General features: G+C 43.7%; 1 protein-coding gene across 4 annotated transcripts in view; it reads right to left on the bottom strand.

Annotated features, from left to right (window-relative positions):
• SCUBE1 (signal peptide, CUB domain and EGF like domain containing 1) overlaps positions 1-27,706 on the bottom strand; it is a 245,748-nt gene that overhangs the window by 203,266 nt on the left and 14,776 nt on the right. For all 4 annotated transcript variants that reach the window (XM_075602787.1, XM_075602786.1, XM_075602785.1 and 1 more), the window contains exon 3: positions 9,672-9,797. In XM_075602787.1, the coding sequence (XP_075458902.1) occupies positions 9,672-9,797 (126 nt within the window). The remainder of the gene's footprint in view (positions 1-9,671; positions 9,798-27,706) is intronic.

The following is a 27,706-nucleotide window of genomic DNA, read 5'->3' on the forward strand; positions in this document are numbered from 1 at the left end:
CAGGCGTTACCCAGGCTCGCGATTGGTGGTTCGGGACAAACCCCCTCTCTGATTGGTCGCCAGTCTGCCTTCCATGTTAGACATAGTCCAGTGGGGTCTATGTAAGGAGACTAGCTGATCAGAGAACCAGAGCATCCTTGGGCTTGAGCCGGTGAAGCGATGGCGGGCTTTTTGAAAGTGCTCTGCTCCGAATAGCAGAGCGCTCGGCACGGAGTTGCCAGAGAAAAGTCTGGCCGAGCTGAGGCAAAGTCCAGTATTTCGCGGCCAAGTTCTGAGAAGAGAACGCGGTATGGAGAGCACAGCGGTTCTCCCGAAAAGAGTCCCGGGTGTTCCTGGATGTGCAGCGGACTGGGTAAGCCTTCCTGAAGTGGGCGCCCTGCACCTAGTTGAGGCTAGTGGCTCATCGCAGACCCCCAGTTGGTATGTATTAATTGTACTTTGTGCAATTTATGTATGTCTGCGGACTTGCCTGAATAAACGCAATTTATTCAATAATGTTGTCCTGCCTAGTGCATTGATCCCAGTAGGTATAAAAAAAGGTGTTAAAAGTGCTGGTCTCCCGTGACAAGGGAAATTAAGGGAGCGGGATTGAGATGGGGGTAATTAATGGAGGGGGTAGGGGAGAGTGAGAGGGGGTGTTAGAAAGGGAGTGAGGAAGAGCGAGGGGTGAGCGGGAGAGAGAGTGAGGGAGAGGGGATAAGTGTGAGACGGAGGAGAGAAATACAGGAGAAGGTGGGGGGGGGAATGTGTGAAAGGAACTCTAGTCCTGGGCCCCGGGATATCTGTCGGGGGCCCTGAATGCAGCGATTTGTAAACATGGCTTTTCTGCCTCTATAGTAAAGTCCTCGGATTTTCCCCTTCCCAAACAGTAAAAATGGGCGAATATGGAAAGTGTATATTACAGTATATAGGCATACTGTGGCAGCCCCTATATCTTATGTATAGAGCAGTAAAATGTCATTAAACCAACGGCTTAACTTTGTAAAGGTGAAGTCCCTATTTCACATAGGACGATGATGTTCCGGCTTTCTCCTGGAAGCTGGAGCTGGGCTGACCCTAAGCTATATTGTTCTCCCGGATAAGTATTCCTATAGAAGAATCTAAGATCTGAGATCCCCCAGATAAAAGAAAGTTTAAAAACAAAAAAGGAAAACAAAAGCTTGAGCAGTGTAGAGTGATGTTTTATTACCGCCTCTCACTCCGCCTACAAGACGTCTGCCGTGCTGCCCCCTCTCTGTGGAATTCCCTACCATGCACTATCAGACATACAGAAATGCGAGAATGCCGGGGTCTGCCACTGATCGATTGCGAGAGCAAGTCTGTGTCCTGCTGCCGGCGCGAGCCTCTCTGTCCTGCCTCTCCCCCGTTGGGCCTCTGTGTCCTGTCGGTCCGTGCCAGAAGTCGGGTCGAACTTCTGCATCCCTCCGTGGGACCAGCGTTGCATCGGAGGCCTCTCACCCTTTCTCTTAGTTCCCCTGTGCCTCCATCCCATCAGGATCCTGCAGGATGGTCCTCACGGGCAATCCTTCTCTCCAATAACTACACATCATTAGTGGGTTCAACTGTAGCTTTATTGCATGACAGCATGGTTATCCTCCAGCCCTAGAGCAGACCCCTGGGGCTTGAGGCCCCTAGAGACCCTCCTAATCTCCTTAACCCTCTTGCAGGGAGAAGGGTAGCACACGGTCTCAACACCACACAATTTGGTAGAGTGTCAGCTTTTAAACCCTGGGGGGGGAAGGGCTTGTAACCCCGCCCCATAACAGGGCAGGTCTAGATACAGACAGGCCTCACACCATATACATGTGACCCAGTCAGTACCCTCCCCAGGTATTAGACTCACTGCCGGGCTTAGGCCTGCCCCTGGATAAGCAACATTGTACCCATCCAGGCTGCAAACGCAGGCTAGTTTAACCCCAACACTGCCTGTTCCTATCAGGACTTATAGTGTTGAGGCCAGTAGAAGGCTATAGCCAGGGGCAAGCACTTGGCTACACAAGCATAATAATAAAATAAATTACACATACAAACAATCCTCATGTTGCAGTGTGCTCAAGGATATGGGAGGTGCATTGGCCACCACTACTGACTTTAACCTGTGCGGCTAACATCACTTTCTGTGAATGACGAGCATAAAAACACTGTAGGTTCTAACAGTTTACAGGGACCGTGGGAAAAAGCAGGTTGCCCTCGGTATTCACACAGCTCAGTGTAATGTAAACACCTCTCCTGCTGATCTTCCCGATTGTTCCCATTGATACTGTGCCCCAGAGAAGGGTACAGGATTGTTAGAGACATGCATAACTTTGCAGGCAGCCACACTCAATTCATCTCCCAGACCCAGCCATTCATATACTTCTCCATAGTCACGTCAACCCATTCAGTGCTGAAACGCTCTGCCCTGTGAGCACCGCAAAAAGGTTAAAAGCATCCATATCACAGAAGAAAATGCAATATTTATATAACATTGCACCCACCACGGCATCTGACATTATTCCCAGTGAATGATAAAAGTGTTCTGTTTCGTTCTTCACTCCTGGCTTCCTCCCCCTCTTCCACTTTACTTCCTGTGCCCTTGACGATATAATCACACAATTACCGATTTGGTTCAAGAATAATACAAAGGTTATATTTTCAGTACTGAGAAAAAAAAATTGTGACTAGGGAAAATAATCCCACATGTAAACACAGGTCAGTTCAAATGTTTCCTTTATACAGGTCAGTTTTGACTTTTTCATAATGCTCACATACTGCAATTTGTAATTATCTAGTAGTTTCCATTTGATAAATATTTTGGGGAGTGAGGGGGGGGTGTAGCCATCTTTAATGTCCAGTGTCTATGCACAATCACTGTAGTATTAGCAGTGCCACTTGTCCATTCAATAGGCTTGGGCCCTTTATGAAAGTTGTATCAAACAATATAGATTTGTATTATATATTTTTATTATACCGAATATTTTTTTTTACTATTATGTATTATTATAGCTTTTGCAAGGTTTCCTGCTAAACCTAAAAGGATGCCAGATATGTTAACCATGAGAATGGTAAAAGGTTGTTAAAAGTCTAAATATATCATTGGATAAATCTGCAGGCACCTCTGTTGTTACGGATCCGGAAAGTATTTTACATTGAGACCACTACTTTGTTCATATTGGGTTGGACACAGAGTTTGGATCGTACTTGGTCCAATACTTCCTTGTTTTTTTAAAGCTAAGGAATTGTCACTAGCTTTTATTGAACTGGGAACAAATTTCCCTCAAGATTTGCAGATGAAAAACTAACTGAAAAAAAAAAATACAAACTGAGAAATCGAAAGAAGTCGCTGAGAAAAACATCAATTGCTTCTGACAGCTTCTCCGGTCTCCGAGACCTGAAGCCGTTTCTCATTACCGTCACGGAACGGCTCGGATCCATTTCAGGCCACAACAAATAATATTTTTTGTTTATAGACGTACAAAAGCCTTTTAAAAGCCGTCGAGTCAAAATGTTCAAAAGTTCAACATTTTCACCAACAGAGGGGGGGGGGGGGGGGGGAAACAAAACCTATTTGAACTGAAGGGTAATATAAAGAAAAATAAACACTTGCAGTCGTCTCATTCAGGAGAGGTTAATTCCAGCAACACATTGCATGCAGCTGTCCCGAGAAAAGGAAAATAAATAATGCTAAATCAAATGGAAAGAGGAACTAGACTCTCTAATCACATCGATGAGTATGCAATCTCAAATCAATTCGTTCAACAACTTGCTGACATTCACATTTGGTTTACGCAAGGACTTCCCAAAGGTAGAAGTGTTTTATTAGTAACACATTGTCGCTACACAGATTTAGGAGGCCCATTGGTATAGTCCCATAACCGAGTATGTTTTACGAGTCGGCGTCCTTCCAATGAATTAGGCGCGATCCATTTAGCTATGAGGCTTCGCTTCTGTGCTGGGTTAACAAAAATCCATACAAACAGATTCATGGTTATTAACAGTGGAAATTCATTTGATAAATACTGGTTAAACCTATGCATTATATAAGTTATGGTGAGTGAAAAAGTGACAAAAAACACCCACCGTACAGTAAATACAAATATCACTTGTGAGCACATTCACACGTCTCAGACAGGTCTGCTTTTGACAATTATCCCTTGGCATATAATGCTTTCACTGCAGCCAGGGATTCTGGGTAATGACATGCAAATGAGTACAGTGTCACCTTTTACTTCATGTCCATTTTAACATGGATCCCCTATACGCTTACGCCTGACGCATTCCACAGCTTTTCAGCACAGTCTGGGTTACAGAAGTGCAGAGCCAGTAACCCTACTGTGCACTCATTTGCATGTAATTTCCCAGAATCCCTGGCTGCAGTGCAAGAACTGTATGCCAAGAGACAATGGTGAAATACATGGTTGCAGACCTGTCTGTGACGTGTGCTCACACGTGATATTTTTATTTAGTTAAAACTACAAATTACGTTTGTAACAGGGCTCATTTTGACAGCGCTGCCAATACACACTTTAGCTGCATTTCCCAGGCAGATCTTCGGCGTTGTGTTAGAAAGCCAAAGAAGGTAAAACGATGAATATTTCTTCAGGAGATTGGTAGTGGGACACTATTAAAATGTAGTATTCTGCCATTACCCATGAACCCCCACCCAGCAGGAGATGCATTCCTGGGGCACGTGCCGGGCCCAGGGATTTAGATGATAAATCATTTTAGTGATCATAGTCAGCATCATCAAAGTCTCATACAATTCTGAAGGGATCCTAGAAAGTAACACAACCGTGTGTGAGCACATTCCCACGTCTCAGCCAGGTCTGCATCCCCGCCTCTCTATTATCTCCTGGCATACAAGAGCTTCCACTGCAGCAAGGGATTCTGGGAAATGACATGCAAATGAGCACTCGGTGTGTATCACTTTTTGCCCATTTTAATCTTAATTTAACATTTTAGTTTTAAAGATCCCTATAATCTTATGAACAAGGCACAATCGAGTGAGTGTGTGTGGGTGTGGTGCTTAATAGGTGAAAAAAGCACTCAGAGAAGGTACAGACGGTTGTTGGATTAAAGACCAAACTGCAATCACAGTTTTCCCTCAAAAAAACAAGTGAGAAAAAAAAACATAGCATAACATCGTTTATTATAAAAAAAAAACAGATCTGGGGGGGATAAAGTATCAAACTCGCATGCTTCCAGCGCAATAAGTGTTAGGCCTCGACTATAGCGCACGCTCGCCTTCAGCAGGAGATATTTCCTGTCCTGCAGGCAGAGGCGACAGGGAGGCGTGTCGGGCTCGGCTCATTGGGCGACCCGGCCGTCGTGCGGGAAATACAAACTTGTTTGTAGCGCCGATCTCCCCGTAGCACGCGCCCACCATGCACCAATACATCGTTGTCCCAGTGTTTGTTTCGGCGCAAGCTACGTAGCTCGTGCCGTCTCCTGCACTATGGACGTAGCATTAGGGTACACTTAAACTTCTCTGGATAGTCTGTACAGCTCCAATGGATGAGCGTTTCTCTCCGGAGGAGATTTATTCATTATCATCATCTATGTATTGGTTATTTTACTTGTGCTTCTTATTTGTCCATTAACCCTATAATCTTATGCATGGCGTAATACACAGCAAGCCTAAAATATCTGGTCCAGACTAAAAGCGATTTTGTCCTATACACTATGTAGCCGGCCTAGCCAGGTTGTATTAATAGCAAGTCGTATTCGATCATTTTATCTTATTAGAAGTATCTTTTGTTTCAACAACATTGCTAAGAAGTAGTTTTTTTTTGTTGAAGAAATCAATCCCTCCCGTCCAGTTTGAATTTTAATCTAGCATCTTCTCCCCCCCCCCCCACCCCACCCCAACAAAAATGGGATTAGAAAAGAATGACCATCATTGTTACTTGCAAACAGAAGCTACAGTAACATGCTTCAGGTATGATGCTTTGAATTTGCATTGGTTGCCTACTTCGTCATGAATGGTTAACTAGATCACTCATACGGTGATAAAGCAGAATCTGACGTGTGTGTTACAGTGTTACATATAGTGTGCTGGCAAACTAGATTTCCTTGACACATTGTTAATGTTTGCACCAAACTTTAAAGGTAAGAAGAAGGGGGGAAAAAACACACACACACAGTATATTTATTTGATAATTTCCATCTGAGGCTTAAAAAAACCATTTAAAAATAAATAAATATAAGAATGAGCATATTGAAACACAACCAGTGTAAGTAAAACGCGTTGCGACTGTTGTGGCTGGCGGTTTTACTACCCACCACCAGTACACACTCAAGTGTACCGTTCCTGCTTATTTCCGATCGTTTCTATGCTATCAAAAACGGACAGGCATCCTAAGGACACCTATTGAAGGCCCCGGTTCCTGCACATGTGTGCTACACTCTGCACCACGCTACCACACGTGGAGGACAGGAGAGTGAACAGAGACAGCCCCAGCGCGCGGGTCTGATCTCTCAGAACTGAGATTACCCTTCATACTTCCTATGTGATGCCCTACTCCTGTGATAGACACCAGAATCGGGGATTATTAAAGAAATTTTATATGTAAGTTACTAATTTTATTATTTGTTGCTAATACAATATCTATCTCTCATCTTGGTGCGCTTTTGTGTTTTTTCTTGTTTTGCGGTTTGCACATACTTTTATGGAGATAATTAATCTCAATTCATTAATTTCACTTAAATCATACATTCTGGGGTTGTTTGCTGTATTACAGCAAAAAATACATATTTGTTCTATTCTGCCCAAGGAAAATATACTACACTAGCAATTATGAATTTGTATATTTTTGCACAATAGTCGAGTTTAGCCATAGAGCGCGAATACTGCAAATGCGTTACAAACGGCATCATTTTGCATCTCCAGACACTCCTCTTTTCAGGTTTGGCACCAATAATACCACAAAGAAGATACTGTATATCAAAAATGGATAGAGTTACAATAAAATACACAAAGATGTTATTTTTCAGATTACTGAGAAGAACCACACGGAGTGTGGAGCAGGGGAACCTGGTTCAATTCCCGGTGTCGGCTCCTTGTGACCTTGGGCAAGTCCCTTTATCTCCCTGTGCCTCAGGCACCAAAAACATAGATTGTAAGCTCCACGGGGCAGGGACCTGTGCCTGTAACATTCTTATGTGCTGCGTATCGTGCGCTGTACTGTATTTCTGAAGAGTCCCATTGGGAGAAAAGCGCTATATGAAATAAAAATTATTATTACCATCAATAATTAAACCACCACAGAAATCATACAGGTCGGCAATGAAGACTACTTGCAGCACGCAAAGAATCCTGCACAATTTGATGCTACAAAATGCATGGTCTTAAAGCTTAGAGCTTTACTGCAGAACAAACCACCAGGACTGCCAAAGTGTCAGGGCAGCAGCGCTTCTCAGATCACCCCCCCTGCCTACAGCACCTATATCCACGGGGAGTGTGGACAGGACAACCCTGTATGTTCCAGCCCCATTTAAAGATTTATCCATCTTTTTGTAAACGTGCCGCCTATACCCATTTCTTTTGCATAGAATCACACCCTGTACTCATAATTTTACACATATAGATAAAAAAAATTAAAAACTAAAAACTTGTCGTCTGCAAAACGCTAGGAATACACATGTACGTGCGTTTACTGAGGGTGTTTGTTTTTGCAAGAAATGTAACTTAGTCGCTCCTGTCAAAAAGCAATAAAATAGGATCTAGAAAAAACATTTGTGGGCTGCAAAGAGCTATTCTGGAGGGTGAAAAAGCAAAGAAGTTCTAGACATGCAACAGTCAAGTAACTTCTGTCAGAACCGCCGAAAACGGTCAAGCAAAATTGACAAATAAGTGGTGGAAACTTTCTGTTGCAGGAAATCCCCCAAACACAAAATCCCCCGGCCGAATACGCAAACTACATTTGCTTTTTGGAGTACTTAAGACAGGGGTTCTCAACTCCAGTCCTTAAGCCCCCCTACCCCCTTCCCCCCCAAACAGGTCAGGTTTGCAGGATATCCATGCTTCAGCAAGGTGGCTCAGTGAGCCACCTATGCTGAAGCTAGGATATCGTGCACACTTGACCTGTCGGGGGAGGGGGTCTTGAGGACAGGAGTTAAGAACCCGACTCGAGCATTGTTCCTTCCTATGGATTTCACCTCTACATTATCCAGCAGGAGCCTACTCATTTCATTATTGGCCCTACTTTATTCTGTAAAAGTGTACTTGTGTTGACAGTAAAATATACGGTTTATGTTACCATTGTAACATTACATTGTGTGTTATACATTAGTGTTACATAAGTGGAACCCGATAGTGCTCTGGAGTCGAACCCGTGTTATTTTCAGTTTCTGGGACTCAGAGGTCACGGGATATTTACCGTTTTCCATATGCCAGTGCACTTCCTGGAGAATCTAACATGGCCGCCGCTGCCAACGAGTAGCAACATCCTTGGTTGGCGCCAGGGTTCCCATCTCTCCAGGTTTGGCCCGGAGACTCCACTTACCTCCAGGCTATGAGTTTAGCCTGTCAATCTCCGGGTGGCGGCACGGTGCGGCGGCATCGTCTCCGGCATTCTCCAGCATCTCCCCCTCCAAGTCCAGTCAACATGGCCGAACGGTGTCAACATGGCCGAACGGTGTCAAATGATGTCGCGTTGCCATGACAACGGGATGCTACGTGACACCACGATTCTACGCCGTATCACGTTGCCATGGCAGCCATGCTTACTGGACTTGGAGGGGGAAGATATTGGAGGATGCCGGGAGATGCCGCAGTACCAGGTAAGAGAATTTTTTTCTCCGTATTTTTCTCTGGGTTGGCGTTCAGTAGAACCCTGGCAGTGGTTTCCTATTGGGCCGCAGGTCCGGTGACCTTTGGTAACCATACTGTCGTGTTTTCCACCAATAAATCTCGAGAACCCGGGGCTTAAAATAACAGGGTTCCCCATCTGGTTCCAATTATAAGGTATAATGTATAATTTATAAATATATATTTTTTTATTTTATTATTATTTTCATATAGACGCGGGATTGATGCATTAATAAGGTAAGAAAACCTGAACAGATTAGCCCCTTCAGTTCGGGCATATTATTCTCCGTTTCTGAAATAAACTCATCGCGACGTCTTAGATTCTGACTTGAAGCAAAACATAGCTTCCCTTCTAGAGTCGCGACTAATAACTGTACAATACTAATAACTTTATTTCATATACAGTGGCGCTTTTCTCCCAATGAGACTCAAAGCGCGTCACAATTACAGTATAGCGCACAGCACGCAGCAGAGGAATTTTACAGTCCCTGCCCAGATGAGCGCACAATCTATGCTTTTGGTGCCTGAGGCACAGGAAGATAAAGTGACCTGCCCAAGGTCACAAGAAGCCGACACCGGGAACTGAACCAGGATTCAAACTCAGAGTCAGAGTCTTTACTCACCGAGCCTACCTCTCCTCTTCTAAGATCCAACCAATAAGCCCTAGATTGTTTTGCATGTAACTTTTTAATGAGCAGTATTACAGGTCCACATGGGTGTAGTTTCTAGACCTCGGATGTATCCTCCCAGGGATTCGTGATGTTTGGAAAGCTCCCACAAACCAAATACGCATCAGGATATCCATTACAAAGTGTCCAAACCAGAGAGTCGGATTTTGCCTGCAACATATTCACGACCGATAAATCACATCGGTTTAACTTACCTAGACAGTTATGTCCATCATGTGCCAGCATGAACCCATCGTAGCACGTACATCTATAGTTGCCTGGAATATTGATACATTCATGAACACAGCCGCCATTGTAGTCATTGTCACATTCATCAATATCTGTAACAAAGAATGAAGAATAAAAACATAAAATCAGCAGCCGTCAGAAATGATACCCATGTACAGTAAACACTGCATATAACGGCATTGATGAACAACTTGCATATGGAACAGAAATAAACAATTAATGTAAAACTGTCCTTCATAAAAAAAAACATATTCACAACATTGTCCTCGCGCATCGAAAAGTTCCTGCTTACACCTTTATCTAATATCTTAACTATTTGAATTTTACCCACAATGCTTAGTGTAGTTCTTCGTTTCTCCCCAGTCTTTACCAAGTTAAACTCAGGAGCCATTGCTGAGGGGTGCACAAGTTATTGTACGCTACAAAACCTGTTTTAACGCCAAGCTGTGACACACAATTTGCCATTTCGAAATGTGACGTTAAATAGACATTGCTCTTAGCGTGCCGTTATACACAGAGTTTACTGTATAGCGTGCTGTGCGTACCAGTCGAAGAGTAACCTGTATATTTGACAGATGAACACCAAGGACATTCAGTCTGATCATTTGCACCTTCCTCCTATGTTAGTCTAGAGCAGGAGTGGCCAACTCCAGTCCTCAAGGGCCACCAACAGGTCAGGTTTTAAGGATATCCCTGCTTCGGCACAGGTGGCTCAATCAGTGACAGCCTCCTGTGCTGAAGCAGGGATGTCCTTAAACCTGACCTGTTGGTGGCCCTTGACAGGGATGTTGTTGGCCCTTGAGGACTGGAGTTGGCCAACCCTGTGCTAGAGGAAGGTAAATAGATACCAGCCAATAAATACACAACAATTGTTACTGACCCCCGAGTATGAAGAACTACTAGAGCACTGGAGTCAATTATCCGTCATTCCAAAGGATAATGTTTCATAATTACAAGTATACAGTATGAAGGTATTTCTTATTAGATTTTATTTTCGATTATCTTACCGAATATGAGAGCAAAACTCCCACACTTAGGAAATACAGAATTTATAAGAGAATACAGCTTCCCTGAGCTCAGCCATGTCACACAGTTCTACCTTATAGTATCCACACCAAGAACTGTCCACATAAGTGTTTGTACAAGTGCAGAAAGTTTTGGTTTGGTTTGCTTGTTAGCCTGCATGGTTTAACCCCCCACCCTTTTACAACTTCTTTCACTGCAGCCTCTCCCAAAACTGACTGCACAAAACACTGAAACCCTGACTTCGCCCTAGCATTGCAATGCAGCAAAACACATGACAAGGTACAGGTTCACCCCTGCTGTTTAGTCTGCACACACTCACTCTGCTCATAACAGCTCCATGCAACACTGCCTACCTCTGGCATTATGAACCTGCTATGTCTTCTAATTTTTTTCTTTCTCCTGGCCTCATGGAGATGTTACTCCCTCTATCCACTACAAACTCCTCCATCCTGGCCCACACCCAACATCACCATACACCCTGGACTACTCAAAAGCCTTGCACTATCTACTGAATGTTGGTGGAGAACTCTAAAAACCAGCACACCAACCACTGCTCACTCTAATGGAAAACACCACAAATTTACAACTTGTAAACAACTACCCAAATTTCTTCTCATACTATTACTCTCTCTAGCAGGTGATATTGAAACTAACCCAGGTCCTCCCATTTCAGCTCTGTCCCATGCCCCTGAGAATTCCACCTTTAAATTCCAAAAAGGGCTATCTGTCGCCCATATAAACATCCGGAGCCTGCTGCCCAAACTAGACGAACTAAGGGCATGGTGCCTTATGCATAAACCCAAAGCCATCGTTCTTACAGAAACATGGCTATCCTCTAAAACCCCTGATGCAAATATCGCCATTCAGGGATACTCCATTTTTAGGAGAGATAGGTCAAAGAGAGGAGGAGGGGTGTTATTTTATATTGCAGACACCTTACAATTTACACTGCTACATTGCCCACCAAGTCCACCCTCTTTTGAAACTCTAGTTGGCAAAATCTGCCTCCCCTTTTCTAAGCCCATCTTGCTTGCTGGCATCTACCGCCCCCCTAAAGCCCCTCTACAATCCTTGACTGATATCACCCAATTTCTTGCCTCCATTTCCTCTCTGAATGAGAAGAGTGAGCTGCTAGTTCTTGGGGATTTCAACTTCAATTGGCTTGACCCTAAAAACCACAAAATCCAGATACAACTCAAGTCACTTAACCTATCGCAACTCATTTCCCAACCCACACGAATAAACCTGAAGTCGCATAACCATTCCTTGCTAGACTGGATTCTCTCCTCAAACCCCAGCAGAATCCAATCCTCTGGCATCCTTCCTGACATTTTCAGTGACCATGCAATAGTGTACTGTGTAAGGAAAATTAAACCGCCCCATTCAAGCCCCAAAGTTCTCCTCACTAGAACATTTAAAAACTTTAACCCACAACAGTTTCTGGATGACCTTACCAACTGCCCATGGCACAGAATCGATTTAATTCCCGACCCTGATTCTGCGCTCGACTATTTCCAATCCGAGTTCTTAAAACTCTGCGATACCCATGCTCCACTACGCAAAATAAGGGTACGGGGGGCCCACCTTCCATGGGTTACACCTGACCTTATAGCACTCTACCAGTTCAGGGATGCCTTGTGGAAAAGCTACAAAGTAACTGGCACTACCAAGGATCTCAATCACTACAGATGCCTGCGGAACGTGTGCACAAGGCAAACAAGGCATGCAAAAGCACAATATTACTCTGACAATCTCCTCCAGAATACATCAAACCCAGCTAATTTCTGGAAGGTTATCAACAATATATTCCAGACTCCTAACCATCAACAACCAAGTAATATCACTAAGGGGGATATTACTCTGACAAACCCCATTGACATTGCAAATGCATTCAATGATTACTTTGTGGGGTGTGCCACTAACTTATTAGCGAAACGCAGCACAAACCCCAAACCTGAATCTCATCCTGGGAGTACCCCTATAGTCCCACCCCCTCCCAACACTGCCCACAATTTTCAATTTAGCCCAGTATCTGAAGAGGAGATTACACAAGCGCTCCTCAAACTAAAACTAAGCAGCCAATGTGGACCCGACTTACTACAATCTAGGTTCCTACGACTTGGTGCCCCAGCCATTGCCAAACCAATTGCGTCCATAGTCAACTCTATCCTGTCTGCAGGCCATATCCCTAAGACCTGGAAAACTGCCAGAGTTGTCCCAATCTTCAAAAGTGGGGACAAAAACACTGTCTCAAACTACAGGCCAATCTCACTTCTCCCAATTCTATCCAAAGTTATGGAAAAATGTGTCCACTCCCAATTAAGCGAGTTCTACACCAAGACAAATTTCCCTAGCCAATTCCAGTCTGGGTTTCGTCCCAAACACTCCACCGTAACTACCCTGCTAAAAGTTTGCAATGAAATCCAGTGTGGAATGGAACGGGGACAACTCACTGGTGCAGTATTCCTAGATTTTGCAAAGGCTTTTGACACAGTTGATCATGCTATCCTGCTTAACAAACTCCAGAGCTCTGGAATAGGGAAACATGCTTTAAACTGGTTTCAGTCCTACCTATCAGGAAGATCCCAACATGTGTCCATCTCAGGCTCTAACTCCAACCCCCTGGATATCACCTGTGGTGTCCCGCAAGGCTCTGTTCTGGGGCCCCTACTCTTCTCAGTGTTCACTAATGATCTTCCCACAGCTTGTAAGGAAGCCTCAATACACATGTATGCAGATGACACAATCCTGTATGCACACAGCCATAGCCTCTCTGACCTTCAACACATACTTCAGTCTGACTTTTTGAGACTCGAAAACTGGATTTCCCAAAACAAACTGTTTTTAAACACTGACAAGACTGTAACAATGGTATTTGGGACCAAGACTAAATTTGTAAAGCTTCCAGTGACTGAGCTCCTGATTAGAACCAACGCTAAAACCACCCTAACACCTGTCACTAGTTTTAAATACCTGGGCTTATGGTTTGACTCCCACTTAACATTCGGGATGCACATTGATACCCTGACAACCAAGACCTATGCCAAACTAGGGGTACTTTACAGGAACAAATCCTCCCTAAGTCTCCTGGTCAGAAAGCGTATTGCACAGCAGATGCTAATGCCAATTATTGACTATGGAGACATAGTATATGGCTCGGCTCCTCAAACCCACCTTAGCAAACTTGACACCCTCTACAATTCAATTTGTCGTTTTGTTCTCCAATGCAACTACAACACACATCACTGCGAAATGCTCAAAGAACTAGATTGGTCATCACTAGAGTCTAGGCGCAAAGTTCACCTTTCCTGTCTCACCCTCAAATACTTTCTGGGCAAGCTACCCAGCTACCTGAACAAGCTCCTCACCCCTACCACATGCAGTACCTATCACCTGAGATCAGACTCCAAAAGACTATTCATGGTCCCAAGACTCAACAAAGTATCCGGACGTTCCTCCTTCTCCTTCCGTGCACCCCAAAACTGGAACAACCTACCAGAGACTCTCATATCCACCACCAGCTTAAGTTCTTTCAAATCTAAGGCTGTCTCACACTTTAATCTGGTCTGTAACTGTTTCATACGCTCATAATATATATTTTCTTTAACTGTGCATGCAATGTCTTGTATATAAATGTATACCTTGTTCATTTATGTAACTGTATTTGTAACCATGTATTATTTGTTTTACTCTGTGCCCAGGACATACTTGAAAACGAGAGGTAACTCTCAATGTATTACTTCCTGGTAAAATATTTTATAAATAAATAAATAATAAATAAAATGCAACATTGCAAATAAACCAATATTCCTTCTACTGTGTCAACCACTGCCTGACACTGTGCAGACACTTTTAGTGTTCGCAACAAAGAACAGTTACTGTATGTATTTCTGCACATTTTAATAATATTTAATTAACAGCTTTTGCTATCCAATGCAACCCACCCAGCACATTTATGTTTGATAAACATCCTTATTACTCATGTATGCCCCGAGTGTAAATATATTTCAGCAAACGTTATCAGGATTTACATACATGTATATTGCCTAATGAAACAAATGTTGCAAACGTAATGTAACATCTTTAATACTAAACCAAATATTATCTTAATTAATGCACTGATAGAACGGCTTGTAACGTAGTGAAAACAATCTCGCTAAGAAAAACAAATATTTATAATATTAATGTAGCAAACAATGAAATAAATACTGATTAATTAATGCTGTAAAAAAATCCACTGCACTCTGCACAAGTATAAACGCATTAAAATTAGCTTCATTCTTACCTTCACTGCAACTGAAATTTGTTTATGGAAATGCTACAGCTCTCCTCAGAGATATATTACATAATATGTAATCAATTATATACCCCCTGAAGTCACTTCCCTAAGCTGGAGAAAAGATCATCTCATTTCATGTGTGACTAAAATCTGCGCCAACACAGGGAAGCAGCGTCACGATCCTGAATAAGGTCATTAGACCGCTAATCATCATAGTACAAAACAAGGCAAGGCTGGGTCCATGGTGGGCGTGCGCTCGCGCTCGCGTCCGTGACGTCACCCACGTTTTAGCTGCAGCGTTTTCTGGCCAGGGTAGACGCGACAGGGCGGCGTGTCCGTGACGTCACGGAGCTGGTTCACCCTCATTGGGCGAACCGCTCACGTGACTTGGCCTTCGCACTGCATAAATCAAATGTAACTTCCAATTCTAAGCGCACCGCGTGCCCCATCGCGGTGGCGCATGCGCCTTCTATGGCCGCGATCATTGCCTTAAAGCATTGTGATTGCACCGCGCGTGCACTCCTCCGCACGGTCTCGCCGACCATGCACACGGCCTACGGCACACTAGATAATTAATTAACTTCTATTTACTTGAATGGAATATAATGCTCGTTACCCCACTTCGCCCAGTATTGATTAGGGACCTTAGAGGGTTCACTTAACCAGCAGGCAGCTGTGCAGCACACACAATACTCCCGCAGTGCTGACAGGAGGAGATATTGTGGTTCATGGCAAACGTGTGGATTAAAGTGCGGGCACTCAAACTATCCTCCATATTCTCCTCAATCCTGTATGCCAGGGCTGCTCAACTGCGGGCCTCAAGCCTCCCCAAACGGGTCACATCTTCAGGATTCCCCAGCTTCAGCACGGGGGGCTCAATCAGAGGCTCAGTCGAAGACTGAAGCAGTGACTGATTGAGCCACCTGTGCTGAAATAAGGATATCCTGAAAACCTGACCTGTTTGGGGGGGAGGGGGGGAGAGGAGACTTGTGGACTGGAGTTGAATATCCCTGCTGTATGCAACAGTTTGGGCTGAAAAGTTTTAAGATGTCTACAGCCAGTCATATAAATGTATAATGATATAGAGATGGCGATTTGTTAATAATTTATTATAACTTAAAACTGCTCAACCTGGAAACATCCCAAGTAGCACGCGATGGGGTTACGGAATTGTGATTGAACTGGTACTTATATATGGTTCACCATGATATATTCATGTTAAGCTGCAGGATTTGAATTGGTTAGTTTCGGCGTCTTATAGGTTCCGCTGTTCTGTGTTAGATGCTGGTTTGACAGAACAGAGAAAACCAGTAAAGCTCCTAATTTATATACCCCCAAAGTAACCACAATATATATATTTGCATATGAGTGTCAAAACGGAATGCTACTGGGCATGGCAATATATAGTTAAAATCAAGGACAGAACATAGAACACAGCCAGAGCCCAATGCTACACAGTAAAGTACATACATACATACATCTATCTAAACTAAAAACATATGGTCATTTAGTTTGATTCTTTGGCCAAAGTATCTTAAGCCTGCACACCAAACGCAAGGTAGACCAAATCTGTGCAGGTCCTAACACTAATCAAATTCTTAATAACCTGTATAATACCAGGAAAAAAACTTTATAATAAAGCTGTTGCGATTAGCTGCATAGTTCTTAGTTTGATTGAAGCTCTTATTTACCTGTATAATACCAGGAAAAACACTCTGAATTAGATTTGTCACAACCAACCTGCATGCATGGACCTGCGTGTGTGGAAAGTGAATTAGGTGCTGGTTTGCAGGATTTTCACAGCTGGACGACCACATGACTAGAGATGGGGGCGAATGTGGATCCGGCCGATACCGTAGGGTCCGCAGAGTTCAGGGGATCAATCTCAAAAAGGGCGATTCGCACTTTGCAGAATTTTTATTATCATTACCAATACACGTAGTAGTAGTAGTAATAATAATACAGGACGCAGGTAAAACAATTTCCTAACAAAAGACAAGAGGCCCAATGCTACATCCAGAATGATAAATTATTTATTTCATTAAAAATCTATTTTTCTCTCGGATTGTTCTCATAAATATGGGTCATTTAGTTAAATACATTGGCCAAAATATTTCAAGCCTGTAACCACGTGACCCCTCAGCAGGTCCTACACTACCAGATAGTAATTAATTAAATGTGTTAGAGCGGTTGTAGCATTGGGGCGCTCTTGTCTTTTGTTGTATATATTAGGTCAGGGGTGCAGGAAATTTTCTGGGGGGGGCGCGACACTTGGCTGAAACTGGAATTTATTTAGCTTGAGAGAGACGGGCCCTGACTCAATATGCAGTGACGCTCCAATCAAATCAGTGGGGCTAAACCCTTTGCCATCAGCTCAAACTGGGAGAAAGAGAGAACGAGTGTGAAAAGGAGCGAGAGCGTGAAAAAGAGCGAGAGAGCGAGCGTGAAAAAGAGCGAGAGAGCGAGCGCAAAAGAGAGCAAGAGCAAAAGAGAGAGCGAGAGAGAGCAAAAGAGCGAGAGCAAAAGAGAGAGCGTGAGAGCAAAAGAGAGAGCGAGAGCGAGCAAAAGAGAGCGAGCAAAAGAGAGGGCAAGCGAGAGCGAGCAAAAGAGGGCAAGCGAGAGCGAGCAAGAGAGGGCAAGCGAGAGCGAGCAAAAGAGAGGGCAAGCGAGAGCGAGCAAAAGAGAGGGCAAGCGAGAGCGAGCAAAAGAGAGGGCAAGCGAGAGCGAGCAAAAGAGAGGGCAAGCGAGAGCGAGCAAAAGAGAGGGCAAGCGAGAGCGAGCAAAAGAGAGGGCAAGCGAGAGCGAGAAAAAGAGAGAGCGAAAAAGAGAGAGAGCGAGAAAGAAAGAGCGAGAAAGAGATAGAGCGAGAAAGAGAGAGAGCGAGAAAAAGAGAGAGCGAGAAAAAGAGAGAGCGAGAAAAAGAGAGAGCGAGAAAAAGAGAGAGAGCGAGAAAGAAAGAGCGAGAAAGAAAGAGCGAGAAAGAGAGAGAGCGAGAAAGAGAGAGAGCGAGAAAGAGAGAGAGCGAGAAAAAGAGAGAGCGAGAAAAAGAGAGAGCGAGAAAAAGAGAGAGCGAGAAAAAGAGAGAGCGAGAAAAAGAGAGAGCGAGAAAAAGAGAGAGCGAGAAAAAGAGAGAGTGAGAAAAAGAGAGAGCGAGAAAAAGAGAGAGCGAGAAAAAGAGAGAGCGAGAAAAAGAGAGAGCGAGTAAAAGAGAGAGCGAGAGAGCGAGAAAAAGAGAGAGCGAGAAAAAGAGAGAGCGAGAAAAAGAGAGAGCGAGAAAAAGAGAGAGCGAGAAAAAGAGAGAGCGAGAAAAAGAGAGAGCGAGCGAGAAAAAGAGAGCGAGCGAGAAAAAGAGAGCGAGAGCGAGCAAGAGAGAGAAAAAGCAAGAGCGAGCGAGAGGAGAGGAAAGAGAAGGAGAGGGAGGAGAGAGAGAGAGAGGAGAGGGTGGTGAGAGAGAGGGAGGAGAGAACGTTTAATAGAAAATGTGTTTTAATATTGGAAAACGGCTGCTTTAGCTCCACCAAGGTTTCGATTTCCATGTCTGACGCGACTATATATGAAGAACACCAAACAATTTAAAATATTAGCACTGGGGTAAAAAGGCTACAATAACTTGACCTCAGTAAAAAAATGCTGTGGCATTGAACATCCCCAATGTAGTATGCATGGCTAGCCAAACACTTACCCATCTGGTCCCACAGCCAGGCTGAATTATTGCTTTTGTTCTTCACGTGCAAAATCCCCCAAATGTTGAAGGCGCTTCATGGTTTGAAGTTCAGCACTATAATCAAGGTCTATTGCCATATTTATTCAGGAGGAGAGGCCCTCCTATTACTGTTACACAATATCGGAGCGTTCTGCCAACAAACTGATTTGTAAGCATTTGAATGAGTAACAAATGAGACTGAATTACTCAATACAAAAGATCACTATTTTTATGGGCATTAGTTTCCAAAGATAATTTGTTTCCTGTGGTTTCTTTTTAATATAAAAGAACCGTTTCATTTTTCTTTTCGTGGGGAGATTTAATCAAATCAGTGTGGCCCTTTCCAGATACCTCTCCTTACAGCACTTTGCCAACATCCAAGCTAAACAGGATTCTCAAATCAAAGTATTGCTTTTGGATCAGTCCTGCACCGCAGAAGGAACATTTGGACTTCTCCTCCTCTCCCCATACATTGCACGGTTCTGCTTTACTGCACTAGTCTTGGGAATGTTATGGTCCAATGGGATGAAATAAAAAACAAATGCAAGATGGTAAATGGCCGTGATAACTGGAAAAAGCCAAATCGCCATTGGACGACCACCAATGTAATCGAGACGAAAGTCAGCAATTTCAGGGCGGTTTCAGAATTTTTTTACATTTTGTGGCGAGGAGTATCTGTGGCCACTTAAAGCATTTTCTATGGTACATATGACCAAATAACAATAATCTTCTATTTACCTGAATAAAGAAATAATAAAGGGTAGAATGGGAAAGTAGGAAGGATGGCGTTGGGTGCAAATCGCTTCATTGGTTTAGGACGCTTTTAGCCTACACTTGTTCAAATATTTTCCTTGGAGTTCGTTATATTGCAGTGAACGATTTGCCATTCTGCAAAAAATGTCTACCTCTTCAATAGGGTCTGGCTTATCCCACTGTCAGCGCCTTTACGCTTTCATATGAAGCAATCTTGAGAATAGTAGTCCGTTCCTTGCGCAGTTACTTCTGCGTAGAGCAGTACATCAGCATTCCAAACCACATTTCTTAGCCCCTTTTAGTTGTAATTTGGGAGATATTTTCTGCACATAAAGATTACAGCCAAATACAAAATGATATGCAAAAAATTAAATAAAAATACATTGCTTACCTGAAGGCAAAGAAAATAACCAATGGTAGTAAAGCTTCAAACAATTAAAACGTAATGTTCTCTCTCTCTGGACAACATTTGGTATAATCAGTCGGAGTGAACCCTAACATATATTCGAATCTTAATCCAATACTTCTAGCAATGTATTTGTGATATTTATTTTATTGTTGCAGTTGGAGAGATTTTTTTTTTTTTTTTACTACCTGCTGAAATAAAATGACAAATGTAGTATTTATATTCAAACCCTCTCGAAATTATTCTATGGAGGCAATTCCTGCAACTGCCCCTGGGGTGAGATCACAGCAGCGCATTTCTGATGCTTTTTCTTCGGACACCAGAAAATAACATTACTATTGACTAATTACATGTTCTAAATCATATCCGGGAAACACAGTCTCAAAGTCAGCATAAGTACCGGAGGCTGGAATCAAACCCACAAACTTCATCATCACCAGCCCAGTTATCACCAGGGGGTTAGTCTTAATTGCCAGAAATGCTGTAAAAATTGTTGTATAGAGCGGACAGTGTACGCAGGGCTATACATGGAATTTCTGCAGGCACGAGTCTCTGCCCCGTAGAGCTTACAATCAATTTTTGTAAGTCACAAGGAGCAGACACCGGGAATTGAACCAGGTTCCCCCGATTCAAACTCAGTGTCATTGTTTATAGAGTATAGAGTTTATACCCGCGCTCCTTCTCCCTATAGCAATGTTATGCGAGCGCTGGTCAGGAATCCAGATCGCATTTTGGCTCAAAATTGTCCCTCTGTCACACACCAGACCCATAATACATGCAGGAATACAACCATTGGAACAGATGCACGACACAAGCACAAACTGGAGAAGGCAATGGTAACATGATGTGGTCAAAGTGTAACGATACTCAGCAGTACTACCGCTTTTAAAAAATAATCCTACTCAATTGTTTGCACCATATTAATATTGCACAGTCCTTTCAAAACGTATGTCTGCAGAACCTTGCTCCTTTCTTTCCACGCACTCCAGTGTGCGCTCCAATCTGTGATGCTCCGTTAGAAAAAAAGGGTGCAGCGCTGATCAATGTCAATAATGTGCAAGTGGTTTAGACATAAGCAAGAAACACAGAATTATCCGGTTTGAAACACATTGCCACCTGAAAACAGTAAACAAAGAAGCACCAATGCACATCCAATATGGCAAATTTATTCATTTCTATGTTTTTTCTTCTCGTAAGTGTAGCCCCCTTTTGGGACTACTATTCCAGTTAACCCCTTGAGGCCATAAACCCTTTAACTGCGTGGGCTCACACAGGGTAACGCCCCTTTCCCATCACATGGTATAAGGTGACTTGGCAGAAAATAAGCCATGCCCACTTTATGTCTGGTGACCTGTGATGTCACCATCGGAATAGATAAGATAGATATATAGCCCCCCTGAATGTTGTAGAACTAGGTTCCTGGGAGTGACTATTGGAGGAGCCTCCCTGTTAATAAAATGTAAATATATTTCCGGGTATAGATATGTGTACAAACATTGATCTGTCCCCGTGTGTTTTATAGTTAGGGAAAAGTGCCCTACCCAGGAAGCATCCGTAGAAAAGGCCATGATGAACCCATTTATTCAGATACGAGGAAACCTATGCCCAAAAGGGGTTCCCCAGATAGGAACTTTAGGGCATAGTTGGATCACCCCAATCCGAATGTCCGTAGCCAACTCAGACCCAGTCTGCCCAGAAGTGGCAATCAGTGTACAGTACCGGGATACTGATCCTGAGGAAATACAACGGTCAGCCAAAGCCCACAAGTAAGGGGACATGTTGGAGGCTAAATAGAAGAGGGGCACTTCCGATAACAAAGACAAATAAGCCCAAGTACCTCCCTAGAGTATCAAAAGAGGGTACCTAGGGGAGAAGCAAATAGTACCAAAAAAAAACAACAACAAAAACCACTAAATATATCAGAACTGTGAATAGTGTCAAAGAATGGCCCGCATTATAAACGGATATGAATAAAGCTCCTGTTTGTGCTATAAAAGTTCCTGCGCCCATCCTCATTCTATCTGCATATCCACACCCAGCCCGTGCAGACCCCGCACTGACACGGTATGAGAGACCGAGCACAGCCAAGTACAGTCCCCTGATGTAAACTCCATCAGAGCTTTAGGAAACTTACAATAAGGGTATCAAAAATTAGCTTTGTTTTTGATAAGGGGGCCTGGGGTTTGGGTGTTTTTTTTTTACGTTTTTATATATAAAAATCACACACAATCCCATTTAGACAAAACTACACCTTGAATATGCTCATTTCCAGAATAAAGTTAACCTTCAAATGATTACCATCGTGTCCCCCATAATTTGCCTGATTAGACAGGGAACCAAACATCTCCCGGCGGAAATTAAGGGGAGGTAATTGAGGTGGATGGAGACAGAATTTGGAAGCGGTCTGAGAAAAGCTGCGAAATGTCACGTTGCACGTACAGAAAAAGCCTTGTGATCAGGAAATCCACCCAGGCTTACAAGAAATCAGCAACAAATCAACAAAGGGTAACTTCAAAAGGGCCGTGTGCCCTGCAGGTATCCAGCTTCTATTTTGATATCTCACATGCAGTTCAAAGAGGGGTAGCCAATTCGTTTAATTATTAATTAGGACGGATGTCAGTCTAGTGAGCACATGCTAATTAGCAGGTCAAGATCTTAGAACATCATTTAGGTTTTCTGGTATGTTGCGCTCTTGCCAAAATACTCTGGTCGTTCATTAACCCCTTCGAAGCCAGAATTGGTGTGGTGAACAGGTCAGAATGCTACTACTATCTGTACTAGTGCTGCCTGCAAGAGAATGGCATGGCACGCAGGACATGGCACAGAGGGCATGGCACAGAGGGCGTAGCTCACAGGGCATAGCATGGCACACAGGGCATAACACATATGGAATAGCATGGCACACAGGGCATGACACATATGGAATAGCATGGCACACAGAGCATGGCATGGCACACAGGGCAGTGCACGGTACAGAGGGGATAGCATGGCACACAGGGCATGGCATGGCACACAGGGCATGGCATGGCACACAGGGCAGTGCACGGTACAGAGGGGATAGCATGGCACACAGGGCATGACACATATGGAATAGCATGGCACACAGGAGCATAGCACTGCCATAACCAAGTTTGTGTTAGTTTAGAATCAGAAGTAGAAATGCTGGTGTGGGTTCTTGGTGCATAAATACAGAACAAAGCATCTTTCACATTTTGGTTCAACCAACTTTAATCATTTAACATATTCAGGATCTATTTAAACCATACACAGTGTGTGTGTGTGTGTGTGTGTGTGTGTGTGTGTGTGTGTGTGTGTGTGTGTGTGTGTGTGTGTGTGTGTGTGTGTATGATGCCATTAATGTACGTAGCGCTTCAGAGCAGTAACACACGTGACATAAATCATATAAATAACAGTACATTACTTTTCTAATGTTCGTTCTAACACTGCTTTATTAAAAAGGAACAATTACATGTAGCCTGTCAAGACTCATTTTTTTTTTTAACAATTTATTGGTGTATTCGAGGTCATACTTGAAAACGAGAGGCAAGTCTCAATGTATTTCTTTTACTGGTAACATATTTTAGAAACAAAATAAATATTAGTCTTAGAAATATTAATCCCCCCTCACAGGAAGTTTTTTTTTTTTTTTTTTTTTTTTTTTTTAAACTTATTTGTACCTTTTCAAAAAAAATGAATGTATTTTGCCTCTCTCCTGGGACATTGCTCTCTCCTGGGACATTGCTCTCTCCTGGGACATTGCTCTCTCCTGGGACATTGCTCTCTCCTGGGACATTGGGAGCACGTCACCGACCTCGTTTTATCCGTTTGACTAATAATGGCCATAATTATTAGTTTGCTAGCAAAGAACAATTGACCTGTTGCTTTGAGACCTGGCAAACAGTTTTAGCACCAAAAGACATTCGATTTGGAGATTGGGGGGGGGGGGGAATAAATCTCTCCAAAGCGTTTGTTTACCATGAAACGGGTCATAAAAGTTTTAAAATTATTTACATTTACCGGTCCTAGGAGGGACGCCAGTACTTCACAAAAATATTTACTTCAACCATTTGTACTAAAAGCAACCCTCACTCGGGTCACCCCAAACGGATAACAGTGCTGTACAGTTTTGGACTGTAGAACTAGACTAACTAAATGATGCGAGAGAGGGGGGTCATTCTCTATACGGTATGCCGTTAGCGCCTGTGTGAGGTGTTTTGGCCGACAATCCCCATAGAACCTAAAAAAGGGGCAATCTAAAGGGTGATATTTTTTGGCGAATCTTCATTTTTCTAAGCAGGGGATCCCCAGAGCTGAACCCCATTCATTTCAGCTCTGGATACCCCTGGCTTCTAGAGATACTTACCTCTGTCGGGGGCGCCGGTAGCCACCCCGGCTAGGGTTCAAAGTTCCCGCGTGCCAATAGGAAGCCGTACCCGATAACGTCACGGCTTCGTATTGGCAAACTCCGCCATTACACGAGCCCCGCTAGCCCAACGGCCACCAGCACCCCCTACGGAGGGTCTGTATTTCCGAAAGCAGGGTGGTCCCCATGACCTGAAATTAATGAGGTTCAGCTCCCAAGACCCGCTGCTTCAATTCTACGCGAATATAAAGCACCTGCTTGGAGTGCCTCCAATGGGGATTTTCGGCTGAAAGCAGCCAAACGTTTGCTTTGGGGAATAGAGAATGGGGCCCCAAGTTTACCCGAACGTGCCCGTTTTAAAAAAGTGCCACTTCTGTCTCTCAAACTGCTGAACTGTAATCAAGGTTAGATTAATTAAATTGTGAGCTGGCAGTTTCGATACCACAGAGAATGTCTTGGAAGTCTGCAGTAAAGAACCCTGCACTGATATTATATTATTCTGGGAGGTATTTTTAAGACCCTGGTATATTGTATGTCCTATAATGCGCTTTTCTATGACACCCTTCTTTTGATGGCAATAATAGAATCAAAATATCATTTTAAAAGCAACACATAGTTTTAACTTGTGTGCATAAAACGGGACCCATGCACCGACTACTCCACGTCTCTTTGTATGGCTGCAAATAATTATAAATATACAGTATAAATAACACATCCTGTTGATCAGGAGTGGCCAACTCCAGTCCTCAAGGGCCACCAACAGGGCAGGTTTTCAGGATATGCCCACTTCAGCACGGGTGGCAGAATCAGTGGCTCAATCGAAGACGGAGCCACCTGTGCTGAAGCAGAGACGGATTGGGCCACCTGTGCTGATGCAGGGATATCCTGAAAACCTGCCCTGTTGGTGGCCCTTGAGGACTGGAGTTGGCTACTCCTGCTGTAGATAATGCAGACATAAGCATTCAGTGCAACATTCATCCATGCATATTTCTATTCACAATGACACATTAATTCCCAATAAAAATAAAACCTTAAACTGTACAACTTTGACTATTAACTTGACCAAAGAAACATGAATTCCGCACCAGGTCGCTACAGCATTTCCCTTTGAAGTGACAGTTCTACAGCAGATGCTAAAGTGCATTACAAATAAATAAAGAAACCACAGGACAAATTCCAGACGATAATTGGAGGAGATGATCGTGCTTAAGTTTGTGGTGCATAAAAAAAATCTTGAAAAAGTGCAGTGTGTCTTCTAGATCCCTTACGTAAATTGTCATGGGTGTAGGGTGTGTGTGTAGGTGTAGGATATATATCTATATATCTATATATACATACATACATATACACACACACGTGTGCGTATACATACACTTATTTGGACAAAAGAAACTGGGGCTGATTATATACAATATGTATAGGTACTGTATACACCATTTTTTTTTTTAAATCTTAATCTAATATATGCTAAAATATATCAGCATGTTTTTGTTTTATTGTAACTCCAATTTATACAGTTAATGGAACTACACTGCCAACTGGTATTGTTTTACTGTAGAATGTTTCACTGTATATGCCTTGGGAGGTAAATAGTCAATTAGATTGAAGCTTATAAACATTATAAACTGTCTCCTATTGCTACTGCTTGGACATTAGCTGGATGGAAACAGATGCAGAAGCAAATCAAAGAATCGTATTGTAGCAAAACATAAAATCACGAATGAGCACAGCAAAATATTTATTTAACAGACAGATTAGCCTTTTTATTTTTATTATTACAAAGGGAGGAAAGGCGCAGCCCCAGACACTACACAACAATGGAACCACAACTTAAAGTGATAGAATAGTTACCCGAATTCCGTGTTAATTCTAGGCTCTGTAAGCTGGAGAGGACGGGATAGTAAGGAACGGATTTCCGATGCACCACACTCTTCATATTATAAAGGCTCAATAAGACATCTTTAACTACAATGAATCCAATTTCGTTGCAACAACTATAGAGAGCAAAGTGTTACAAACCGAGGAGAAATGGTTCAGCAAGAATAGATTTCTAGATTGCTCTTTCCAAAAAAGGATTAAAATATGGAAAAGGCCAATGTCCCTATTCGGGATAAATAAATATAGGAGAGGAAACAAGGCAAACCAGTATGGTTTACATTTTAGCAAATACGCATTACCCATGAGTGGCACCTCAAGATGGATCTGGACCTCAGTTTCAGCTTGGGATCCCCGGTGTCGGCAGCGTCTTTCCTCCGGCCAGGCCATGTCACCTCTAAAGACCAGCTGTTATAAGCCCCCACAGACCTTAAATCTAAGGCCCCGGTCACGGCGCTCTAATGCGCAGCCGCGCTTTCGGCTGCGCGTTCCGGCGATTCCCCGGTCTGCAGCTCACTGCAGGAGCAGAGACCGGGGGGGGGGGGGGGGCGTGCCAGAGGAGTGACGGGGGCGCGGCCATGACGTCACCCGGCAGGTTCGCCCTCATTGGCTGAACCGCCGGGGGGCGTGCCTAGCCGCTCGACACGAGTTCCTGCTCTCAATTCTATTGAGAGCAGGAGTAGCTCTCGCGCGAGCGCTGCGGCCCCCCCTCGCAGCGGGCCCGGCGCCGTTACGGGGAGGGCTCTGGTGAGCGCAGCGTCCGCCACAGCGGACGCTGCAGCATGCAGCGGGGGCAAGGCCTAAGATGGGCTCCTCGAGTAGCACCAACCACAGTCACCACCAGGGGACAATGCTACTTCCTCCAGCATCCTTCTCCCCTGCCATCAGAAGTAGCGGGTACGGGGAAGTAGGGTATGTAGTTTGGGCAAATCGACCGAGCCACTGATTGAGCCAACTGTGCCGAAGCAGGGATATCCTGAAGACCTGACCGTTGGTGGGCCTTGAGACTGGTGTTGGCCACTCCTGCTCTAGGTCTATACAATGAGTATGTATGTATGTATGTATGTATGCCAATTTTACAGTATACTAAAAGAGATAGTTCAGAGATAATAGTCAAAGTTTCCTTAGTGTGTTAAACAAGTTAAATGAGGAAATATGCAGTCTCTGTCCAACGGAGTTTACCAGCTAAATAGATAGTCAGAGACTTACAATAGTAGCAAGTAAAGTAGAGAATATATGTGAGGGGCAGGAGAACTAGGATTAGCCTTTGGCCTTACTTAACCAAGTCCTTACCCGAGGACGTGAGATTTCAGGCAAGACCTGAAGATGTGGGTTGGGATAATGGTTGGCAAATGCTGGAGTAGGGGGACACAGTGCAACGGGTATGGAACCAAAAGTGGAAGAGGTTTGAGACGTGGAGAAGAGACAAGCCAGCTTTCAGCAGAGCAAAAGGGATGAGAAGGGGTATAGCGGGAGATTAGAGCTGGGAAGTAAACTGGGGCAGAAGAATGTAAGACGTTTTATAGTAAAATTTGTCCCTGAAGAAGCTCCTTTGCTGGAGGGAAACGCGCGTTGGACGTGCAATGTTGTCAGTCT

Source organism: Ascaphus truei, chromosome 5, assembly GCF_040206685.1.
Source record: "Ascaphus truei isolate aAscTru1 chromosome 5, aAscTru1.hap1, whole genome shotgun sequence".
In the NCBI taxonomy this organism is placed as follows: Eukaryota; Metazoa; Chordata; class Amphibia; order Anura; family Ascaphidae; genus Ascaphus; species Ascaphus truei.